Raw genomic sequence first — 23,435 nt, forward strand, 5'->3', positions numbered from 1 at the left:
GCAAGGAGAAAAGGTACAGTGGCTGGCAATGGAAATACTGCTAGAGATCCCTCTCTGGTTGCTCAAGGATCAGACGGCGTTTCTGTGGTAATGGGCAGGTTGGTCTGCACTTTGAAAAGAATGCAGTGTTATAATACACAGTGTTGTACACCTGAAGTAATTCAGCACAGTCTCCGGCCACCAGCTTGCTGGAGTTGTCTGTCATTCTTTAAGCCAGTTTCCCAGGCAAGGTGGACACATATGGGAATGGATTTCTTGCTCTTAGATTAGATGAGCCAAGGGGCCCACACTGTGCGTTGTCAGCCATCAGCCTGATCCACTTATTTTGGACCTCAGTTTTCTCCTCGGGAAAAACGAAGGGATTGATATTAATGATCTCCAGTTACATTTTAGCTCTTTACCAAAGTGGGTGCGTGCATCCGTGTGTGTGTGTGTGTGTGTGTGTATGCATGCACACACATGCACATATTTGTGATTAGACATGTTTAATCTGACATTGTTTTCTGCCAGTTTTTTTAGCAAAGCAGACTGTAGGTCATAAATGTGCTTAGAAAATAATTCATGTCAAGATAAATGTATTAATTTGTAAGACAGAAATCTTGCCTCCATGAAAATAGTGAATAGAAGTAAAACTTGTTACTGGAAAGGGAAGGTAATTTCTTAAGGTCCTTTCCTCAAAAAAAAAAAAAAAAGTTCATATGTCCTAATAGTGTTTATCAGGGGAGGGTCAAATCCATTAAAACTCTCCCAAGTGGAACAAGTGACCTGAATTACTTGTTTGCTTAAGTCAAACAGGAAAGTTCTTCTTCCTTTGAACTTAAATAATTCCAGGAAATTCAATAAAGAAGCTGAGGGGAAAAAGAAAGCATTGAGTAGAGACTCCGTGGTCACAGTTACATAAGCTCTGTTAATACCTATTACTCTTTATATGCTTTATAATATTCAGTGTTAAGACTGTTCATGTTCTGTATTCTCGTTTTTTTCTTCTTTGAACTGATCTCTGTTTTGTGAGTTGGAGATTATCAGCGCTGAAACATAGCCCTTTAAAAAGGAGTCTTTTTTTTTTTAAATAAAATAACTTTTATGATTTCTCTTTTTATTTACTACCAATCCACTCTATGTTTAGTGTAAAATATTAACTTACTTAGCTGTAAATGTTCTATTTATAATTTACTTTTTCTTCCCTTTCCAAATCTCTTTCCAGGAAATGACCCATTCATGGCCACCTCCTTTGACAGCAATACACACGCCTAGTACTGCTGAGCCCTCCAAATTTCCTTTTCCCACAAAGGTAATTCCTTACAAGTCCAGCAGGCATTGTATCCACACCAGTGCAAAGTCTGAAGTATTCCTGGGAGCTAGATGGATCTAGCACTCGCTGATGAAATCTCTGCAGATTAGGTTAAATTTACAACTAATTTAGCTTCTGAAGTGCTTCATAATGTTTTCAAACACTTCACTCTCCAAACTATGTCAGTAAGAATGTCTTATATTTGTATGAGGTTCTACAGCTTATGAAAGCATTCAGCACTTTTCAGTAAATTCTCTCATGTGAGATTTTTTTACTTAGACATGGGAAAACAGAAGTACAGGAAAAGTAGGAGAGGTAGAGGTCTGATTCCTCATTTGGAATTTAGATATATGCATAACACATAAATCTTATACTTTTCATGCCTACTAATTTTTATAAAGTTTGATGTGATCATTTGTATTAGTGCTGGTTTTAATAACAGGCAAATCAGTTGCTAACTTGGATGTTTCCATTGAAGTATTTGTGAACAGTGCATTTTAAACACTGCCATTTTCCTTTGCTCATTTGTACTTTTGGATAACCTTCAGAGTATAGAAATAGCACCTTCAGATCTGTGTTCTGTCCAGCTTGGTATGCAGGCAGATTGTTAATATAGCTATTCCTTTCCATGGTATTATTTTCATACTCAAACCAGAATTTGGTTACATATTTTCTCATGATAGGATGTTTGTTTGTTTGTTTTAAATGTTTGTTATTACTGGTTTTAAGGTAAAACATTAGACTTTGAATCAGTCAGTCTTTGCTTAACGCCACAGGAAAAATAAATTCTAGGATAGAATAGAAGAAGAAATAAGTAGAAGAAATAGGGATCCCTGGATGGCGAGCGGTTTGGTGCCTGCCTTTGGCCCAGGGCGCGATCCGGGAGACCCTGGATCGAATCCCATGTCGGGCTTCTGGTGCATGGAGCCTGCTTCTTCCTCTGCCTGTGTCTCTGCCTCTCTCTCTCTCTCTCTGTGACTATCATAAATAAATAAAAATTAAAAAAAAAAAAGGAAAAAAAAATAAGTAGAAGAAATAAAAACCCATTTACATATGTAAAAATTAGATTTATCAGTATTCATTAGACTTAGCAGTGATGTAGCCTTAGATTTATAACCCTTAATATTTTAATAACTAGAGATTTTTTTCTTTCTAGGATTCTCAGCACATTAGTTCTGTGACCCAAAATCAAAGTAAGTGGAACTGATTATTGCATTGGAGAATAAAGCATGGTTTTTATTGTTGTAATATGAAAAAACAGTGAAAAATAGCCCAGCACAGGTGAGATGCTTCCTATGTTGAAAGAGTAGGAATGGAGTGCAAACATAAAACTTCTTTAAGTGAAGTTTCAGATTGTTAGGAAGAGCTAATGAAGATGTCTTAGTAAAATACTTGGCAAATAAAATGTGTCATAATTGTAACAAATATAATTCCCTGACGTATGTACATATCTCGAAAGTGACTCTCAAAGCATTGTAACCCAAGAATAGTATATAAAACAGATTGGGATATTTTGTGTGGTTCGTGTGTGTGTGTTTCCCTCACAAAAGTAAGAAATTTGTGTGAGGAATAGAGTACATAGGTTCTTTAGTTTTTCTCAGTGTGTTTGTCCTGCAGTTCTTGTTTGGTCCCTCTTTATGGATTGTAAGTAGTTGAGAATTCAGAGGGAAACAGAAGTAAGCTAACTGGATCCAGCTTTTCTCTTCATTGATAACCCCTTGGTTCAATAAATTTTTTGTGTTCTGGCAACGTACAAGGCATTTCAAACCTTATAAAAATGACTAGGGTATTTGCAGTCATTTAGTTTATGAATATATGGTGAGGTGTCCAAGTTATGAAGTATTAGTCTTCAAAAAAATAGGACAACCGAAGTAGGGTTTGTCTGTATGTTGGGAGAAGGTTGCACATAGATACTCCTTGGAGGTGACTCTTCCTCACCTGTCCCCACCCCATTCCTTTTCCTCATTCATATTTTTCCCCTTTATTTTTCCACAGTTAATAAATTGCAGTATGTGAGGAGAGTAGGAAAGATAAGGAAATCAAGAAACAAATACACTTTCCTTTAGAGCAGGGGTGGACTGGACCCACTGTAGCCTGAGAGTCCCATCTGTTCTGCAGCTAGTTTTTGTAAAGAAGGTTTTATTAGGACACAGCCATGCCCATTCATTTATTATTATGCTACAAGGTACAGCATGCAAAGACTGAAATATTTACTATCTGACCTTTGTAGAAAAAGTTTGCCATCCTCTCCTCTCGATACTGAATAAGATCTTGCAAAGAACTCAACTGAATTTCCCCCAAATGCAAAGAAATAAACCCAATCATCCTGCCACAGTATTTTATAAGTAGCAAAGTAAAATGAACATAAATTAATGGCTCCTTGGGGGGAGATTGGGAAATCTTTTTTTTTTCTCAACATCTTGGCAGCCTATCCAGAGACAGATAAGCAGTGAAGTGGCACAAGTATTGGATGGATCACCAACTCAGCTGTGGACAGGATTGCTGTATGCTCCTTTACCTCTTGCTCTCCCTGCTCCCCATTTGCTAGGTAGGGCTGCCCGTCAGGCAGATCCCATCTCTTCAACTGGGTTGCTCACAGGTTTGGTGATTGCTCACTCCTGGTTTAGAAAGACGCTTTAATCCTTTAAATTGTTTGATTTCCTCTTTTAGCAAAATATGGTAGAAGATGAGCTAGTAGGTAAGCACTTTCTTGGCTGAGGATGGATGGCATTCTCAGCCAGTGGAGTAGTGTGGGCTGATATCTCCTTGCCACGAGATGTTTTCAGACCCTGGCAGGTCTCCAGTAGGCCTTGGCTCCCTAGATACTTACCCTAGGGTTTTTCATGCTGCTTGCCACTCTGTTAGTGTTCTGGGGAACCTTGTTTACTTTTGTGAGAGTTGGGGCCTCGTTTTATGCTAGAGAGTTCTGGTTGTACGTCAGATGAAGAGGGAGCTATCTTAAGGTTTTGGAGTCTGTAGAGAATGAAGTATGCCTGAAGATAACTGGAGCTTTGTGGCACTTAAAACACAGTGAAGAGTCCCTGTGAATGCTTAGAAGAGTGACTTCAGCCCCTCCAGTTTGTAATCCTACCTCTAGCTTTCTAGCCCCAAGGGGAAGCATTTACAAATATCACATAAGAGCTGCTGCCACCATGAGGATGAAGTGATTCATTGCAAGGTCTCCACATGACATTTTGGGGAAATCTCATTCAATGCTGTTTAAAAGGCGCCTGTATTTCCATGCCATTTCAAGTTCTGTTTCAGGTCCCTACTGTCTCATGCCTAAAGCAACTACCCACATGGTTTGTTGCCTCCACATTTAATATTTCCCCATTCCTTTCTAGGTTCTACCGGGTGGTACCACTAGATTAATCTTTCTGAGTAATCTCTTTATCCTGTCACACCCCCTTTGGTGGTGTCTCATTGCCTAACAGAGTTATAACTTACCATCCTGGCATTCAGAACCCTTTGAAGTCTGACCTTTACTCATCTTACCATGGTGTCCACACATTTTATACCCCATCCTTCCCCTTTCCAAATCTGTGCCATTTTAAATCCTTCCCTCTTCTGTGCCTATGCTCACACTGTCTCTTCTGCCTGAATGCCTTCCCCCTCCCCTCCCTTTGGCCAGCAGTCATTCTGTCAAAATCTCACCCATCCTTTGTGGCACAATTCATTTTGCTCTTTGTCTAACTTGCCCTCTTAGTCACTACCAACAGAGAGACTGTTCTTTAGATTAGACCGTTAATTTATTTGATTGATTTGTGTACATTGTAGATAGCTGTGTGCCTGTCACCTGTCCCTCAGGCAGTTGTAAGCTCATTGAGGGTAGGGTTCAGTGCCTTGAACATCTTGTATCTGTACGGTAGTGTGAAGAAATGATTGGGGGCAGGTGTTAAATGATGGGGGGGGGCAGTTGAGAGGAAGAGCATACTCGACCAAGGGCAGAAACATATAAAGGGACTGCTAGCAATCACTGATGCGTAGGTAAGGGCAGACCGGGTAGGCGTGAGAGCAGCCCTGTCATTGCGCTTGCATGTGAGTCCACCACAACTGGATGTCAAGGAAAGTCAGTTCCCCAGCATGTAGGGAACTTATCAGCCAGGTGGTGGGGTATGCTACAAGCAGTGCTCTTCTGTGTTTTTTGCTCTGTTCAGGATATTTCAATTCTGAGCAAGTCCTCTTTCTGGAGGTAATATGTTATTATGTAATGGTGAGATTGTACCAAGTGCAGTGTGTATAGTAAGCGGTATGGTTGACGGAGTTTATACTAAGTGTTTAGGTGAAGACGGGTGAGGGGGACAGCAAAATAAAAGGGGGGGGGACTTAACAACTAGCAAACCCATGGGTATATCTCATTGTGCTGCTCTGATCATTTTCCTTCCCCCACAGAACAATATGATACATCTTCAAAAACCTACACTAATTCTCAGCAGGGAACATCGTAAGTAAAATGCTTTTGTTTATTAAAAGTTTATAATGTAACATTGTAGACTGCATTGTAATTACCCATGTAAATCCATTGCTTAAATTTTTTTTTTCCCTACTGCTTTCAAGTAATGACTTGCATAAACTACCACTGGATTGTAAAAGGAAGTAATGCCCTACATTAATACTTGGATTAAGGTCTTCTCTTGAAGGTTCAGGCACTACAAGAGAGTTTGCTAAGGGGCTTTCTCAAAAGAAAGGCATTTGAGCCATTCTTTACATATTAACAGTGGAAAAAGAAATTTTAGCTTTGTAAATTTCAGTCTTAAATAGCTTTTGCGTTGGAAAACAAATTTTGGAGGATGTGTACAATTTATGATTTTTTTGCCACTTTTTTGGCCTGATTTTAACTAATAAAGAACAAATTCTGTTGCCCAGCTGTTCTTGATTAAGGGCAAGTTAAGTCCAGATACATTTGGGGGTTTTTGCAACACTTTAAAGTACATAATAAAAATTTGGGTCCAAATCAGCATTTGGACCCGATTTGTCATTTCTTGATGGCATCAAAGTGATACTTCTTTCTTTTCATACAACTGCAAAGGGTTTTTAGGAACAAGGTGATACTCCAGTATCTAATCAGTGACAAGTCACTGTTACTCCAGTACTCCCAGTCACTGGGAGCTGCCAGCCTCCCAGGATTTCAGGTGTATGCTCCAGCTTGGCTCTGGGCAGTGTTTGTTCCATGTATCTTGGAAGGGGTCATTGCTATGGGTTGAATATTTTTCAAAAGCTGTGTAGTCGAGGCAAAGAGGTTATATTATCTTTTCACCATGCCTGAGTTAAATCACTGCCAAGTGCCAGCCCCTCAATGTCCTGTTCAATTCTCCATCGCAAAATAAGAGAAAAAGAACAATATAACAAATTTTTTAAAACAGTAATTTATTGTAGTTTGAAGGATGGACTTTTTTGTACATGTAATAAAAATTATTTCATTTGTGGTACTAGCAGATGGTGAGATTTTTGCTTGTTTTTATTTTCCTTTACCAGAAAAAAAATTTTTTTAAAGCTATGTGCCTTTTCTTCCCTCCCCCCCCCCCCTTTTTTTTTCCTTCCTTCCTTTTTAAATTTTACTGGCTGCTGAATTCTGGAGGTCTGGAATAAGGAGGAGGTTTGTTAAACTAATGGCTGGTAGAGAATAGAAACTGTAGCTTGAGGGACCACAATTCTAATGATTCTGTGAAGGCTCTAACTTCCCCCAAGGCTTTACACCTTGTGATCTTTGTAATGATTGGTAGTAAAGTCCTTTAGACCATGAAAGGTCCTTGTCAGTGTCTTTGGGGGCAGCTTGCATCCCCCTTGGCAATAAGAATAGAGGGGAGGAGGTCCCCACAGAGCAGTGTGTGGAGGCAGCAACACGAAGAGAAGGAACCCGCTGTGTCCTTAGGCCTGTGGGTAGAGGAAGAAAGGCAGCTGGATGTGAGCCAGGGCAAAGTTACACCCTTTTTTTTTTTTTAGGTTTTTAAAAAATTTATTTTTTAAAAGTTAATATGTGCATAAAAGGAAACTGAAAAATACAAGAAGCAAAGAACAAAGTCATCCATAATCACAAGCAGTTTGCAGTTTGACTTCTAGGTCCCGTGTGTGTATCTATCTACACAAGTAAGCATTTTAAGTAAGATCGTACGGTTATGTATCATGCTTTTACACACCATGAATATTTATCATGTCAAAGTCCCCAAACTATGAGTATTTTGATAACCAAGAATACACTACACCAACTCCATCTGGAAAAAAAAAATGTAATCCTGCCTTTCTTGGCGACAAAAATATAAAAGACAAAAATGGCAACAGGCCTCTAGATAAAGATATTGGCAGAGTTACAATTAAAATACTGCATTCCCTTAATGTTCAATTAAAACTGAGACATAAAGTAACAGAGTACACAACATATAATGCTTCTAAAAGAATTCATCATCCAATCTATAATATTCAATTAGCAAAGAGGTATGTTTCCATTGAATCACTTAATGTATTCCTATAGTACAGCCAAAGAGACTAATACACGTTATCATTAAAATGTAAATATGAAAACATCAGCATACAACTCTCCCTCTATACTTCCTTCTGTCCCTCTGCTGCCAACCTAGTAAGTTCTGACATTTCTCAGAGACAGCTTAACAATCTCATGTCCAAGATGCTTCTTTCCTATCAATGATAACAAAGAGAAATTTAAATTGGTTAATTCACTAGCTGTACATTTTATCATACATTGTCACCTCAGGACATCCAAAAAGCTTAGATGTTGCAAAATAACGAACCTTCTCCACAACAAACACAGGTACTTCATAAAAACATACATATAGACCTATGGTTATAACCTAAAACTGTCTTCTAGATGTGGAGATACTAGCAAAAAGCCCTTCCCTTCACCCCTCCTCTGCTCCCTCCACCATATTAACGACTAAGTATAGGACTACATCTAGCTCTAAGAAGTGGATTAACAGACACTCCCAGAACAGTCCTTCCTAAAAACTAACAAAAGGGCATTTATAAAGGGATTATTTTACTACCTCTACTTTTAAACAGAATTTTAGTCTAAAGACTCAAGTGAGAAAAGTTACACCCTCTTACACCCATTTTCATCAGCTTTCAGGCTCGAGTAGTTAGACCATTTTCTTTTTCTTTACTAAAGATTTTATTCATTTATTCATGAGAGACACAGAGAGGCAGAGACATAGGCAGAGGGAGAAGCAGGCTCCCTGCGGGGAGCCTGATGTGGGGCTCAATCTCAGGATCCCGGGATCACAATCTGAGCCAAAGGCAGATGCTCAACCACTGAGCCACCCAGGTACTGCGGACTTAGACTATTTTCTGTGACAGTTTTGCTCCTCAGAGAGATAAGCAGTTCTGCTGAGTTAAACCACAGAAATCAAAGGTGCCTGAAAGTGTGTGACAGGTATACTTGTATCTTCTGACATACGTAGTGCTTCCTGTACAAAACTATTCATTTGCCATATATAAAAGTATAGTTACCTAGAAAATAATATTTATTATGATCCTGATAGATTGAAGGAGGAGAGGAAAGCAAGGCCTCATGGAAGTGAAGAGGAAGGGAAGCATGACGGAGGAGAGAAAGTAGTACTAGGGCTCAGTAGATGATGAAAGTGGTGTCGTTGTGTTTATCCGGGGCTGGGGCTGCTGGTATTGATAAGTGCCAAACGCAACTCTGGGAAAATGGAATCACTTTAGTGTTCCACTTAATTTGTAAAGTGCAATCGTTGTATCATATTTAGTATGTCACATCTGTTAGTGCTCACGGGTTAATTTAATCTAGTGTCAACATTAAGTTCTTTGACATTCAGTTAAACTATTTGAGAGGCAGAGTGCCAGAGAGGTGGTCTAATGCACTTTGTATGTCAGAGAAAAAAAATGTTCATTTCAGGGTCATGTGTACTATGGTTTTAAAAATCAATGTAGGTCTTTATGCTTTTATCTTTCAGTTGCTAGTACTTGGGAATCCTTAGATCTATTGTTTTCTGGACTGAGCTCCAGGTGACTTGGAGAGATTTCCAAAAATTGCTTCCATTCATCCATTCAGAGCATAACTAGTGAACATGCTGTGTGTCTGGTGCTCCTTGAGGTACTTGGAAACAGTGGCCACTAAGAAAATTCTTCTTTGTCTTGTAACTTAATGCTGGTGACATGTCATGCAAACTAGGTGATGTGTGGTGACAGGCTTCAGGAGCAATTCTTTTGGGTGGTGGTGATAATTTTGGGAGGGAGGTCATGAAAGATCTCTTAGATGAGGTGACATTTGATCTGGTGCCTGAATGATGAGAGGGAGGCAGAGAATTTCTGCCAAGGCTTTAGCCTGATAGATTTTGCAGCAGGCCCTGAAGTCATCTGAAAACATTGGGGGAATAGTAATTCTTAACTGGAGTGACAACTTTGAAGTAAGTAGTTCTTTGCGTATGCAAAACATGGTTTTGGGGGAGCCTGTGGAGGTCCATTTTAGTCTCATATTTGATCATAACTGTTGGGCAGCCCGGGTGGCTCAGGGGTTTAGTGCCACCTTCAGCCCAGGGCGTGATCCTGGGGTCCCAGGATCGAGTCCCACGTCGGGCTCCCTGCATGGAGCCTGGTTCTCCCTCTGTCTGTGTCTGTGTCTCTGCCCCCCTCTCTCTCTCTCTCTCTCTCTCTCTCTCTCTCTCTCTCTGTGTCTCTCATGAATAAATAAATAAAATCTTAAAAAAAAAAGGTGATCATAACTGCTAATTTCCTGCATTAAGTGACCATAGGCTAATTTAAACAGGGACTGAAAGATTGAATATGTTTTAATTCACTAAGAATCTGTTAGCCCCCAGGCAATTTGTGTATTCCGCCCACTGTAGGGTGCTAGACTATTATATCAACAAGATGTGGTCTACTTCCCTAAGAATGTATATTCGTCTCACCCCACAAGGGCCTTCAAAGCCCACCAGTAACTTACCTGTCTAACCTCCTTTACTGTCCTTTTCTCCCCATACTCTGGCATACTTTCCATTGTGGCCACGTTGGCCTCCTTACTGGCTGTCGTCTTTCTTTTTCTTTCAGATTTTATTTATTTGAGATAGAAACAGAACACAAGTAGGGGAAGGGGGGCGGGGGCAGAGGGAGAAGGAGAAGCAGGCTCCCTGCTGAGCAAGGAGCTTAATGTGAGGCTTGATCCCCCAACCCTGAGATCATGACCTGAACTGAAAGCAGGTAAACTTAACCGATTGAGCCACCCAGACGCCCCTTCCTTGCTGTTTTCTATGCCCTAATCACTCTACCCCTTATTCCCGCAGTGGATGCCATCCCCTTATCAGTGCAAACTTCTCTGACTACCCCATGTAGAAAAACAACCTATACCCATCTTCACTCTTTTATTCCCCTCCACAGGCTTTTTACCCATTGGAAAGGTAAACTTTTTTCAGCAGTAATTTTTCTAGGTTTTTCCTGTTTGTCCAGTATGTCATTCTTGCATTAACATCTTATTTGTCATACTTGTTTTTTTAAGTAATCTTTCCACCTACCATGGGGCTCAGACTCACAATCAAGAGTGACTCCCAAGATCAAGAGTCCCACGCTCTACCCACTGAGCCAGCCACACACTCCTGTCATACTTACTGATTTAATCTTACTCACTTCAAATTTCCCCTCATTTATATACTCTTATAATTTTTCTCATGTCCTTAGGTGACCTCGGGTAATCTTCACTTCATCCATGGATGAAGTTTAAATAGTCCTTTACACTAATGACAAGTTTTACTTTGTCAACCATAATCTTGAATACTATATCTCCTGTCACTTTCCTCTCTGTGTTGTGTATCCATAACCTCCCATAGACAGTGTCTCCATGAATTTGAATAATGCCAACCACTGCCACCATTTGGAGAGAGTTCCCCTTGGATATAGTGTCACAACTGCTGGAGATTTGCCTTTTCAGCTTTTCATTTATTATATGTGGAGACTTCTTCATACTTTGTAGCTTTCTGTCATCTCCTGCAAAGCATTTGTAGTCCTTATTTCCGCCTTTGATCAAAAAAGGGAATCACAGCCTGATTGAATTTTAGATTTGGGGAATTAGGTATATCTGCTCTGGAGCTGAACCTTTTCCTCCCCACTCCGTTGCCTATTCTATTCCCCATGTCGGTTTGAAGTTTGTGAGATTGTTGAAGTTCACACACTCTCCCTGTTCATTAGCGGTTTCTGAAAAGTATTACTTGCCATCTTAACCACACCTAATACCAGGGTTGTGACTTATTAATTACTGCGAGCTTGCCTTCACTTGCTCTTTCCCAAATAAAATGTATGGCCTGATCTTAGGAAACATTGAGCCAAAAAAATTAACGTATTTAAGTAGTTTTTGGGTTTGAATTGAGATGTTACAGAATATTGGCAGTGAAGTCTTTGGCAAGCCCAGGACTGGGGAATGGGAAAGGAATAAAGGCTTGTCTTGTGTGTCTTCACACAGCAACATTTGGGCTCTGACTCACTGAAGCCTCTGTGCCGGAACCTGTACGTGGCTCTTTAAGCTTTGCAGAGCAGCTGCCTGAAGAATGCATTTGTACAAAGGGGTTTGAAGATTGTTTCTAACCTTTAAGTAAAAACTCTACCTCACCAGTAATGTAAAATGTGGTCACACCTACGTGTTAGTTCAAAGAGTTGCCGTACCTGAGTATTTGGCTTCTTTTGAACAGTGCCAAGGTAGGCTGTATGGTGACATATGCTTTGAAATAACTGCTTTGTCTTGGTGTTTGGAAGTGAAATTAGTCATTTAACCAACTTTTAAAGTATGTAAGGCTTATAGTTCATTTATTTTCATAAGAGAAAAATAGTGTATTCATTTTATTCCAACAGGATAATTATTGTTTTCTTTTAAATCAAAGTCTTTCAGGGATCCTGGAGCTTAGATACTCCTCCCTATCAGGGAGGTTTACTCTAGCCATTGTGCCCTCTATTGGCTGGAGCAAGGCGATCGTAGAAGGTGGAATGGCTGTTGGATTCCAGATCCAGCATGTACCAGCTTCATGATCTAGGCAGGCTCGGTGGCTGTTCTGAGCCTGTTTCCTCTCCCTCAGACTGCGAGGGGATGATCAGAGGAGAGGCAGCCTTCAGGGTTGTGCGTAAAGGCAGTGTCGGTAGAGTTCTGATCACTCAGTGGGCACAGCTATGTGTTACTGTTATTCAGCAAAAGGGTTGCTGTTCATTCACCTGGCCTTGTAGGGAACCTGCCAGGCTCTGCATATAGATGATATGAAGGTGAAAATTACTTGGTCCTGCCCCAGAAAAGTTTATAATTGAGCAGTTGATTATGTCTTTTGGGCCTTATGCTCTCTTGACCTAGATCTTACTGGTATGAGTGAGGTCTGAGAAATTTGATTCCCTTCTGGTGGGTGCAGAGGTGGTCACCCAGATGTGCTGTGATTAGTTTTGCTGTTTTTCACATGAAGGACCAGTTCTCCTACATAGACTATGTGAAGTGTGGTAGAGTAATGTGCTTGGCCTCAGGCCTGTTTGTGAGACAAGCAGGGGATTTTAGCAGCTGCTTCCTTTACATTTTTTTCCTTATCTCTAAAAATAAAACTATTACCTGTTACTAGGTTAGATTTCCCCCAACTACATAGATTCTTTTTTTATTTAAATCACAATGGCATTCATGATTAATTTTCTGTATTAGTAAAACTTAGATATGGTTTTTAAGTAACTTTTCTTTGTACTTACTTTTTATTACAGATTCAGTACATGTTTGTTATAAAATACTTTAGAAGTTAATCTTGCTGGTTTATGTTAAGCTGCCCATCTGGTGATATAATAAACTGTGGTTTCTGGAAGATGCTGTGGTTTCTCTTGGCAGGGTTGGTAGACACTGATAATACACTTTGTCAATTTTTGCACTGGGGTGCCTGGCTGGCTCAGTTGTTAGAGCATGTGTCTCTTGATCTTGGGGTCATGAGTTCAAGCCCCACATTGGGCCTATTAGAGCTTACTCTTAAAAAAAAAAACAAAACTGATTTTTTGCATCAAATAAATTGTACTGTGAATTTTGATGAGATGAAATACCATGTGTAAATAACCAGTATATCCCACATAAGGGGTAGATTTGTTTGACCCTGTGGGTTTATCATTGCTTTTTGAGTGAATGTTTCTTTGGAGATATCTGGAGCATTCTTCCTTCAGAGGTCACTGTCCCTCATCTCTTTAGGTGTCATACCTGCAGGGTTATTTTGTCATTGTCTACGTAAGGCTCTGAAGGGGAAATTCTCAGAATCTGGGACAGCATTTTTACAGTCCCTTTTACTCCCTAAGAGCAAGTAGAGCTAAAAGTCAGAATATAACATACTTTCTGACTTTAGGAGAACATATTTGTGGAAGCCAGGCAGACAGCTTACAGCATATTTAGTCTTCTGCTTACAACAGGAAGTGTGATTGGTTACCTGATTATTGATGTTTCAGAAAATTAAAGCAAGTTAGTTTTGTATAAAACCCAATGACTAAGAAACAAAGAGCTCCACTTATTGTGGTTTTGTTGGTAGTGGTCAATATTGGGTACACTGTCAGGTTTAGTTTTTGTTTTTCCATGGTTGTGTTGTACCCTACATTTATTCAAAGGTACATCTTTTTATCTTTTGCTTGGGTATGCCCCAGCCAAACCAGGACTTGGCAGTAACACCATTGAGTGACTTTTTCTTATATACTATTATGATATCTACTACCAAATCCTGCATCTGAAGGCTGCGTTTTCTAGCCTTGCTAAAATTAGAAGTTAGCTCTCATTAGATAAATATTGAGCAGCATCTACATTTACAAGTAGCTAACAGTTTTCATATTTTTAAGAAACTTATTGCAGATAGTTTTAGTACATTTGTTGGTGAAAATATTTCCTTGGCAGAATTACAACATTGCATGTACGTGGTCATTATGAAAGAGCCAAGTTTTATCATTTATTTTCATTAGAAAATATAATGATTTCACCAAGGATTCCCAAAATAATCATGCTTACTTATTACTTCAGTGGTAGGTTAGTGGGTTTGCAGTAAAAATCAGATTATTGAAGAAGTATTTTATTTTAATTAATTAATTTATTTGAAGAAGTATTTTTAGAAATACTAAAGGATTATAACTTCCAATACAATTTTGCCTTTTGGAGCATTAATGATACTTAAGGAGATTGGTTGTTTTTTTGTTTTGTTTTGTTTTTCATTTGCACATTTCCTCCAGTAGTCACGCTCATAAATTTTGGGGGAAATGGGAGCAAGCAGTTTAATGAAGGATTGATTCTTTTGATATTTAGGCATCCCCAATGGATGATGGTAAAAGAGGAGGAGATAGGGAAGGGCTAAGATTTCAGGAAACACATGCAGATTGAAAATGGCTTTTTTAAAAATCAAAATATAATGTTTGCTTTTAATATTCAGGTTGATCATTAACCAGAATGCCTAGAGAAGTATTAAAATAACTTTGAGGAAGCGAACTGAGCTTTTATATTTTCACTAGAATGATACCTGTAAAGTTAAGCATATTTTCTAGGCAATAATAATATTTGTATATTCTACTCTTTCAGCTCGTTAGTGTTTAAGCAGACTGTGTTTGAGAATTTGTATGGGGGGGGCAGTGAAAAATAAAGTTCGGTATTAATAATGTCCTTTGGACGAAGCTGTAAGAAGCCTGCACTGTTTGGTGACAGTGGCCTCTGTAGCTTCATCTGCCTTACTAGGTACTGAGCTGACATAGAGCACTTTTTTCTTGAGTCCCTTGGCACTGTTTTCAGCACTTGACAGATATTCACTTCTCCAGGGTTAGCTAATGATTAATCATTTATTCTATAGAGTATAGAATAAAATAGAGTGTATTTGGCATATTTTTTCTCTTTGTGGTTGTCACTATTTGTCTTGTTTGTGTGGGCCTGGGAACATGAGTCCCGAGGCTGGCCACAAGGCCCTGTCTCATGGTATTTCTGCTTTTTAATGCTCAGAACGTGTGAAAGAGTGAGTCTTGAGATAGTAAGGAGCCTGGACTGTGTTATAAAGGTAAAACTTAAATTTCCAGGAAAATGAGACATTTGATGAATAAATAAAAATTAGACCATATTCCATCTCTCTTTTTTTTAGTTATAAAGCATATTTTCTATTTATATGCTAAAAGAAATTATTAGAAATTATTTTAAATCCTCCAATGTCTTTGTCCCTGCCCATTTCAGCATGCTTGAAGATGACCTTCAGCTCAGTGACAGTGAGGACAGTGACAACGAACAAGTAAGTTTTGTACACCCCATAATACCAGTGATCCTTTTAAATCTAGTATTTCTGAGCTGCTTATCCTAATCTGTTTTTTGTTCTTTTCCTGGTCCTTCTTCCCCTTATTGTGAATCCCTAGAGCCCAGAGAAGCCTCCTCCTGCGTCTGCACCTCCCAGGTATTGTGTGCATGTGTGAGCAAAATGTTTGCATTTTTCTACCAAATGATGAAAATACAGCTTTATTTAGTGCTTTCATAGCTGTTTCCTAGGGAAAGACATGAAGGATCACAGAAGAAAGTACCTGTTTAATTTTTTGGAAGCTTAAATAAGCCTAGAGAGGTTGTTAACTCTATAAAAGAGAAAGTCCCTGTACCCACCTAAATCATCAGTTTAAAATTTTTGAGACTTTATGGGTGGCTCAGTCAGTTGAGTATCTGCCTTTGGCACAGGCTATATCTTGGGGTCCAGGTTGTGATCTCGGGGCCTTGGGATGGAGCTGGGAGACTGCTTCTTCTCTCCCTCTGTCCCTCCCCCTCGCTCCTTGCTTTCCTCTCTTTCTCACTCTCTCAAATAAATGAATAAAATCTTAAAAAATATATAAAATACTTGAGAGTTTAAAAATAAGCTCAAATCATTTTTTTCAGTATTATATAACCAGTATTTTCAAAGTTACGCTGAAGAGCCCAATGTTTGTATGAAAATTTTTATGGAGATTTATTTGCTCTTTTCAGAAGTTGTAAAACTGAATCATTTCTAGAAATTGTTTTCCATAGTACCTGTTTTCCCAGTCATGAATTTCTAATTGTTTCAGTTGCTTTCATTTCATTTTATTTTATTCTATTTGATTTCACAAATAGATTTTTTTTAAAGATTTTTATTTATTCATGAGAGAGAGAGAGAGAGAGAGGCAGAGACACAGGCAGAGGGAGAAGCAGGCTCCATGCAGGCAGCCTGATGTGGGCCTCGATCCCGGAACTCCAGGATCGTGTCATGGGCCGAAGGCAGGCGCTAAACTGCTGAACCACCCAGGGATCCCCAATAAATAGATTTCTAAGTAATCTCTATACCCAGCATGGGGCTTGAATCCACAACCCTAAGAATAGGAGTTGCGTACTCTCCCAACTGAGCCCAGTCAGGCGCCCCTCAGCTGCTTTTAAAAATGACCTAAAATACATTTTAGTGTGATGGAAAATGGCAGTATTTTTACTTTGTAAACAGTAGCCATATTTCAGAAAATAAGATGCTTTAATTTTTGGAAATGGGAGTTACTGGAATTGCCTTTATAATATTTTCCTCTGGTACTGAATTTACTAGTATATGCCAGTATATACTGGTGTGTGTGTATATATATATATATTTTTTAATTTATTCATGAGAGACACAGAGAAAGAGAGAGAGAGAGAGAGGCAGAGACATAGGCAGAGGGAGAAGCAGGCTCCATGGAGGAAGCCCGATGTGGGACTCAATCCCAGGACCCCAGGATCATGCCCTGGGCCAAAGGCAGGTGCCAAACCGCTGAGCCACCCAGGGATTCCCTGTATATAGTGGTATATTAATGAATATACCAGTACCTGCCTTCCATGGACAGAGTTAAACTATGCTATCGCTGTTGTACTTCTTGAGATGGGGTCATCCATTCTGAAGCTCAGCAATAAAACCTTCCTGTCAAGCATGTGATGTTAGAGTTCATGTGAAGGAAGATCATGTATTCATAAGCTCTACTCATTTATTTATATTCTGTTCTGTTCAGTAATTTTTCATGGCTTGTAATAACCCAAAAATTATGACGAGCCTAACTTAAAAGTTGAGGAAAAGAGGAAAGGTAGGCATAAATTAGAAGCAGGAATAGCATTGAAAGTGCATCTCATTCCATTCATCACTGACTTAAGTTACCAGTGCGAAAAGGACCACAAACTTGATATAGCATTTTTATATGAGGAAATTATAGCATAGTGTGTGTGTTTTAAAATTACTTCAACTAGTGACTTTAATTTTTTTTTCTACTTATTACACAATTTTATTAGGTCAGTATTTTAGGTAGATGTGGAGGCTTTCAAGATTATAGTTATTGATTTACTGCTCTGGCCGATTCCATCTGGGGCATGACAAGCTATGAAATTCTGTGTGTGTCCAGCAGTGCGATTAGCATGTGTTTTCTCACTGACCTAGAGTTATTGCCCTATTCTTAAAACTTGGATAGTTAATTTCTACTTTGGCTGGTGTTTGAGGCCACTCATTAGAGGAAGGCCTCTTTTACATTGCTGCCTAAGAGTGTGACTGGATTACCTTTGAGGTCACTTACCAGAGGAACACCATTTATATTCAATATATTCAGTAATTCTCTGGCTACCATTTGTTAGTTTTCATATAGAAAATAGAGGGAAATTTTAATGTATTGGCCGTTCTTTTATAAATTAGCTTCTTTGGGCTAAAATGAACCAATTAAAGTAAACTTTTAAAGCGTCAGAAAGTAAATATTTTAGGCTTCGTGGGCTACATACCCTGTCTTAAAACTATTCAGTTCTACTTCTGTAGTATAAAAGCAGACACAGACAATATATAAAATAATGAGTGTGGACATGTTCCAGTGAAACTTTATTTAGAAAAACAGGCAGCCTGTCCATGTTGGGGTTTACCAACCTCTGATACGAAGCATTACCATCGAATGTAAATTTTGTATAGCTCAAAATGTTCTTCAGGAGCAAAATTCCCACAGGCTTTTCTTTTATGTAGTTATTTGGTGAGCTATTTTAAGGATTTTTCACTGGGTTTTGAGCCACCATGGTCTTTTCCCTCAACTGGATGATAATGGTGATTTAGTAATATGGAGGCCCTTGCTTTTGAGTAGCAGAAAAATGATCAAGAGGTTGGAAATGAGTAGAGAGGGGGAAAAAGAAATCCACCTTTGAGGTGTCTTCAGAGTCTCTCTCCGGGTTGCTTGCTTCGCAGTGCCCCGCAGTCGCTTCCAGAAGCAGCGGCCTCAGCACATTCCAGTAGTGCCGAGTCAGAGAGCACCAGTGACTCAGACAGCTCCTCGGACTCCGAGAGCGAGAGCAGCTCAAGTGACAGCGAAGAGAATGAGCCCCTAGCAGCTCCGACTCCTGAGGTACCGTGTCCCCTCCAGGAGGCAGAGAGGCAGTCTAAGATGGCAGCGTTCTGTCCTTTGGGGCTAGCGTCCACTGTGGGCCAGCACTGACCCTGGACTGAGTGGTTCTGTCCCACGGGCACCTCTCTCCTACTCTTGTGCTGTGTAGAGCCGAGCCAGCTATTTCTATTTACTTCTTACAGACATGTGGCAACAGAGGTTTGGGAGAGAGGCCTTTCTCTCCTATTTAAAATAATATGTTCTTCTCTGTCATTGCTAGTGTTGTTTGGAAGAGTAACTCATTAAGAAATGTTTGCACACCATTTTCTTTTCCCTTCTGTTGCGAAAAAAAAAAAAAAAGCCCACCCACAAAAAAAAAAAAACCCAAACTTGTTTTTTAGTAGGCTGCTGTTATAATACTAATGAGAATTCTTTTTGAAATTTCAGGAATGCATGAATTAAGGAAATCAAAAGGAGACAGCCCAATTTAGCAAAGGACAAGAACGTGAACTAGAAATAAGTCGTCAGAGGTTCTATTTTTGAATCACTAAAAGCCATGCATTAAATTGATGGCAAAGTGATTTTACCAGGGCTGTGTTTCTTGCTCCCTTTGCTCCATGTAAAACAGGGATAATTGTGTTTGCCTGTCACCCCTACCCTTGGGAGATATTGTAAGATAAACAGATGAGATGGCAAAATCGCAAGCACTAAGTATATCTGGAGGATTTATACTATTTTTTACTGGATTGTTTAATGCAAGAAGTCTAGTAACAATCAGGGTTGTCAGATGCCCTCAAAACTTGGAATAGTGATGTAAAAATTATGCTGGGGAAGACTACCTCGTGGAAAGGGAAGAAAGACATTTTTGGTGAACTAGTCCAGCTTGTATAGAGAAAATAACTCTGCATATTTTAGTCAGGAATCCTGGGAAATGAGCTTTTCTGATTAAGAAAGCATTGAAGTTCCCAGTATTTGTCTCTGCTATTTAGCGATCAAGGCAGTTGCACTAGACCATTAACTGAATACATCTGGAGAACATGTAGTGAGCCTTAACAGCCATGTCTGAGAGCAAGAGAAACTGGAAAAAGAACTCCAAGTCATTTTTGTTGTTGTTGTTAGATATGAATTTATGTCTGACACAGAGTAAGTGCTCAATAAATATTTTCTGGAGTGAATAAACATGAATCAGCATTAACTGCACTTAAAATGCCTTTTAGATTGTAGGAACTACTCTGTGTATATCTGGGGGCTATTTCCTTGTGTGATACTAATCACTGTTGAAATAATTTTTCTGTACCTCAGGAAAAAAGATATTGAATATGCTGTGCAGACAAATTGTGTGTTTGTTCCTTGTTTATAAGATCTTTGCTTTATGTCTCACCTTATTCAATTAGAAAAATCTGCATGCTTGTTTGGTTACTAAAAGAAGGAAGATAATTGAATTAAATAATAGAATTCAGTTCAAGTAAAATGGAAACGGTACAGATTTGGCTGAATAATTGAAACTTGAAAGAAGAATTTAATCTAGTGTTTGTATTAATGAAACCATTATATCTTATTGCTCAAAAGGTTACTGGAATAAATTTAGAGACTCTTAGTTGAAAAATAAATGTTCCCATCCCACTTTTTTTTTAATCGCCTTACAAATAGGCTGATATTTGTATGATTGTGTTGACAAGCAAATCTATCTAGACTTGGGTACAGTTTGTGTGTCATTTCCTGACACTTGATTTCACCAGAAATATTTTGTCTGGGTCTAGATTTTAAACCTTTCATTTGCCCCAGTGTATTTAACTACCTTCTTTCCTTTTAAAAGGAATACCCGCTTTATTGTAAATCTCCTGTGTGAGAGTAACATGAATTCCACAATAAGCCACAGTTACTAATTTTAACTTTCTCACTTTTTTTAAAATCTATTTTTAATGCTGAGAATTTTGCTTTTTATGGCTCTGTTTTCAGTTCATTTGACAAAGTAGTCCAGTGATCTTATAAGATCTAAAATGTCCTGTGCCTGTCAGTGGGCTGGCAGTGAACAAGGGGGGAAAGCCGCTTTTAGCTCCGCTTTATAGTGTGAAACGAAACGTAAATCTCAGCTTTTCACAATATGTGGGACACATCGTCTTTTACTGCTTTGGTTCAGAAAAAATGCTTCTCTTCTCAGTTATTCAGGGGTCTACTTAGTTTTCTAATCTGTTCACTGTCCAGTTTTTTGTTTTTTGTTTTTGTAATAAACGACCTTTGTTGATGTTTCAACACCAAGATTCAGGCCCATAGCCATCTAATCCTGAAGCCTTTTTTTCCTACTATACCATACTTCTCTTCATTTTCTTTTTCTTTCATTTTAGGATTCATACTCAATGACGATGTTTTTACTAAAAAAAAGTAGACATTTGTGCATAGTTTATAACTTTTTCTTCAATATCACAATTCAGCCTAAAATGAACTTCTGACAATTTGAGGAGTTAGGACAGGTAAAGGGACATGCAGTTCAAACATTTATTAAAATGCCTAATAAAAAAAAAAGGAAAAAAAAATTTTTTTAAATGCCAAATGAAAACCAATCTGGTATTTTTTTTCACACCTGATGTTCAGTGTTTGGGTTGTGCCAGCCCAGGGTGGCTGTCAGTGGGGCACGGGGCAAGGTAGGGCAAGAAAACAAAGTCCAGACCTTGATCCTATCCGGCACTTAGACTTAAAATTCATTTTAGAATCTGTTTCAATCAATCCCTTATGTAAAATTTTTTCCCCATCTCAACACCCAAATATCTGACCTTAAAAGAATTCTATACATTTTCCCATCTTTATAGCAGGTCTGTAGAAAGGATTGGCCCTACTGATTCTCCTTACCTGGGCACATAAACTCAATTTTACCCTGCAATTGGGACATATGCCTCCCCTTCTGGACATTTTTAGGACCACAGTGGAAGAAAATGTGTTTTATTTCTGTAATCAGGACATTCCTTTAGTAGGACATCCCTACTAAATGTATCTTATACTGCCCTGTTTTGGGGTGGGGGAGAGCAGATGTTATTTATACCAGGAATGACTTTCCTTTTTGGTTCACGAATAAATACTCTGTCAGTGATTCAGTTGGGGCCGTAAACTTAGCTCTGGTGAGAGATCCATTCCCTTCCCAAGAAAGGGTTTGAAGGGTTTGGTTCCTTAGGTGAATGGCAAGTGATATATCCTAATGTCTTGTCCCGGGTTAGCCACCCAGATTACCACACCCTCAAGTGTTTGCAGGAAATACCGTTTGACAAGTAGGTATTGGGTGCTAATCTTTTCTCCACCCTTAACCATCATCCTGTCTTGTTAGAATATGGACTATAGTTTTAGATTTCCTGTGGCAAAATAAATGCCTGGCACACTGGAGTAGTTTCCTTCTTGCTTCCTCCCTGCTCTGAAATTCAAATAAGAGTCTGGGTATATAGAGTTGATCCTGAAGGAGACCTATTATATTAAGCAGCAATAAGAGGTAGCCAGAAATAAAACAGTTTTGCAGCCCTCTTTGTGGCCAAAGTTTGGTCCTACCAGGTTCCTTAAAGTTCCTCTTCTGTTGTAATCACACCAAGCCCAAACTACCTACCTGGTCATTTTATTACCTTTTTCCTGGCCGAAAACTCTTTACATTATATCCACACATCCTGATATATTAGGTTGTTGTGTTTTTATAGAGTTGAATAATTTGGGACGTTCTTCTTGGGAAAATTGTTAGCAGTCTTCCCTGTAAAATATCATCCCCCTACTAGAGTGATCTCCTTATTCATAATCTAACCTGTTAAATCCCATGTGGAGTGTCTTTCATTTAATTTCCTGGTGCTTTGTGTATATGAGTTAGTCATTCATACAAGCCACCTATCAGAATGAATGGATCTTAAAAACATGTAGCATAATGGTGATGTACCATCACCATTTATTTATTTTTTTAAAAGATTTTATTTATTTATTCATAAGAGACACAGAGATAGAGAGGCAGAGACACAGGCAGAGGGAGAAGCAGGCTCCATGCAGAGAGCCCGAAGTGGGACTTGATCCCCGTTCTCCAGGATCCCGCCCTTGGCTGAAGGCGGTGCTAAACTGCTGAGCCACTCGGGCTGCCCTGTACTGCCCTTTTAAAAGATGTGATCATTGCTTACTGTATTAGACATGAATATGTTTCCGTATGGCATAAGTATAGGTACATCAATAGGTCTGTAGAAATGCTCAAGTTAATATCTCATGTATAGCACTATATGCAAGATAATAGTGGAACTTGGAGATAGAAATGCCATTGGGTCTTCTGTTAATAATCTACTTGGAGAGATGAGTTGGGATACATCAATAGCAACAAAGATTTAAACAGCAGGATATCAGGAGAAGTCAGTAACTTCTGTTCGTTCGTCAGATGTATATATAATCAGTATAATCTCACTGCTTTTAATTGTGTGCTGTGGAGTCTCCCTGTGTTTCTCAGAAAAATAGATGTTATTTCAGATAAGACTGTCTGTAACAGGAGACTTAATGTTTGATTTTTAAAGAATTCAAGTGGGACTAACTTTAGGTGGGTTACTGTGACTTCACTTACTCTTTTACCAAGGCGTAAAATTTGAAAGTCAGGCTGTTATCCATGATATACTGCAAACCTTGTCAAGTATAAATGTTTAATGTTTTTAAGTAAGTAAAAGTAATGCAATCAAGTCTTCAGGAAAGTCATTTTCAGTTGAAAAGTTAGGTCCAAAAAAGGGGGTTAAAGCCTATAGGTAATCACTAAGAATTAGTCTATTCACTAGCCTTCTGAAAATCCTCTTTATAAAAGGATTCTGTTTATTCATTTCTCCCTTTATTTTCTGATAGTTTACAAACCAAAATAATGTGTCAATTCTGTCTAAATTGT

At 38.9% G+C, this 23,435-nt stretch overlaps 1 protein-coding gene across 4 annotated transcripts in view; it reads left to right on the plus strand.

Annotated features, from left to right (window-relative positions):
- The window catches only part of AFF1 (AF4/FMR2 family member 1), a 217,855-nt gene that overhangs the window by 151,507 nt on the left and 42,913 nt on the right, over positions 1 to 23,435 (plus strand). For all 4 annotated transcript variants that reach the window (XR_005988428.1, XM_041758997.1, XM_041758999.1 and 1 more), the window contains 6 exons: positions 1,205 to 1,291; positions 2,448 to 2,484; positions 5,684 to 5,735; positions 15,441 to 15,495; positions 15,617 to 15,654; positions 18,427 to 18,583. Coding sequence is in view for 3 of the 4 variants with exons in the window: in XM_041758997.1 (XP_041614931.1) it covers positions 1,205 to 1,291; positions 2,448 to 2,484; positions 5,684 to 5,735; positions 15,441 to 15,495; positions 15,617 to 15,654; positions 18,427 to 18,583 (426 nt within the window). In the remaining variant the exon portion in view is untranslated. The remainder of the gene's footprint in view (positions 1 to 1,204; positions 1,292 to 2,447; positions 2,485 to 5,683; positions 5,736 to 15,440; positions 15,496 to 15,616; positions 15,655 to 18,426; positions 18,584 to 23,435) is intronic.

Source organism: Vulpes lagopus, chromosome 6 (assembly GCF_018345385.1).
Source record: "Vulpes lagopus strain Blue_001 chromosome 6, ASM1834538v1, whole genome shotgun sequence".
NCBI classification, from domain to species: domain Eukaryota; kingdom Metazoa; phylum Chordata; class Mammalia; order Carnivora; family Canidae; genus Vulpes; species Vulpes lagopus.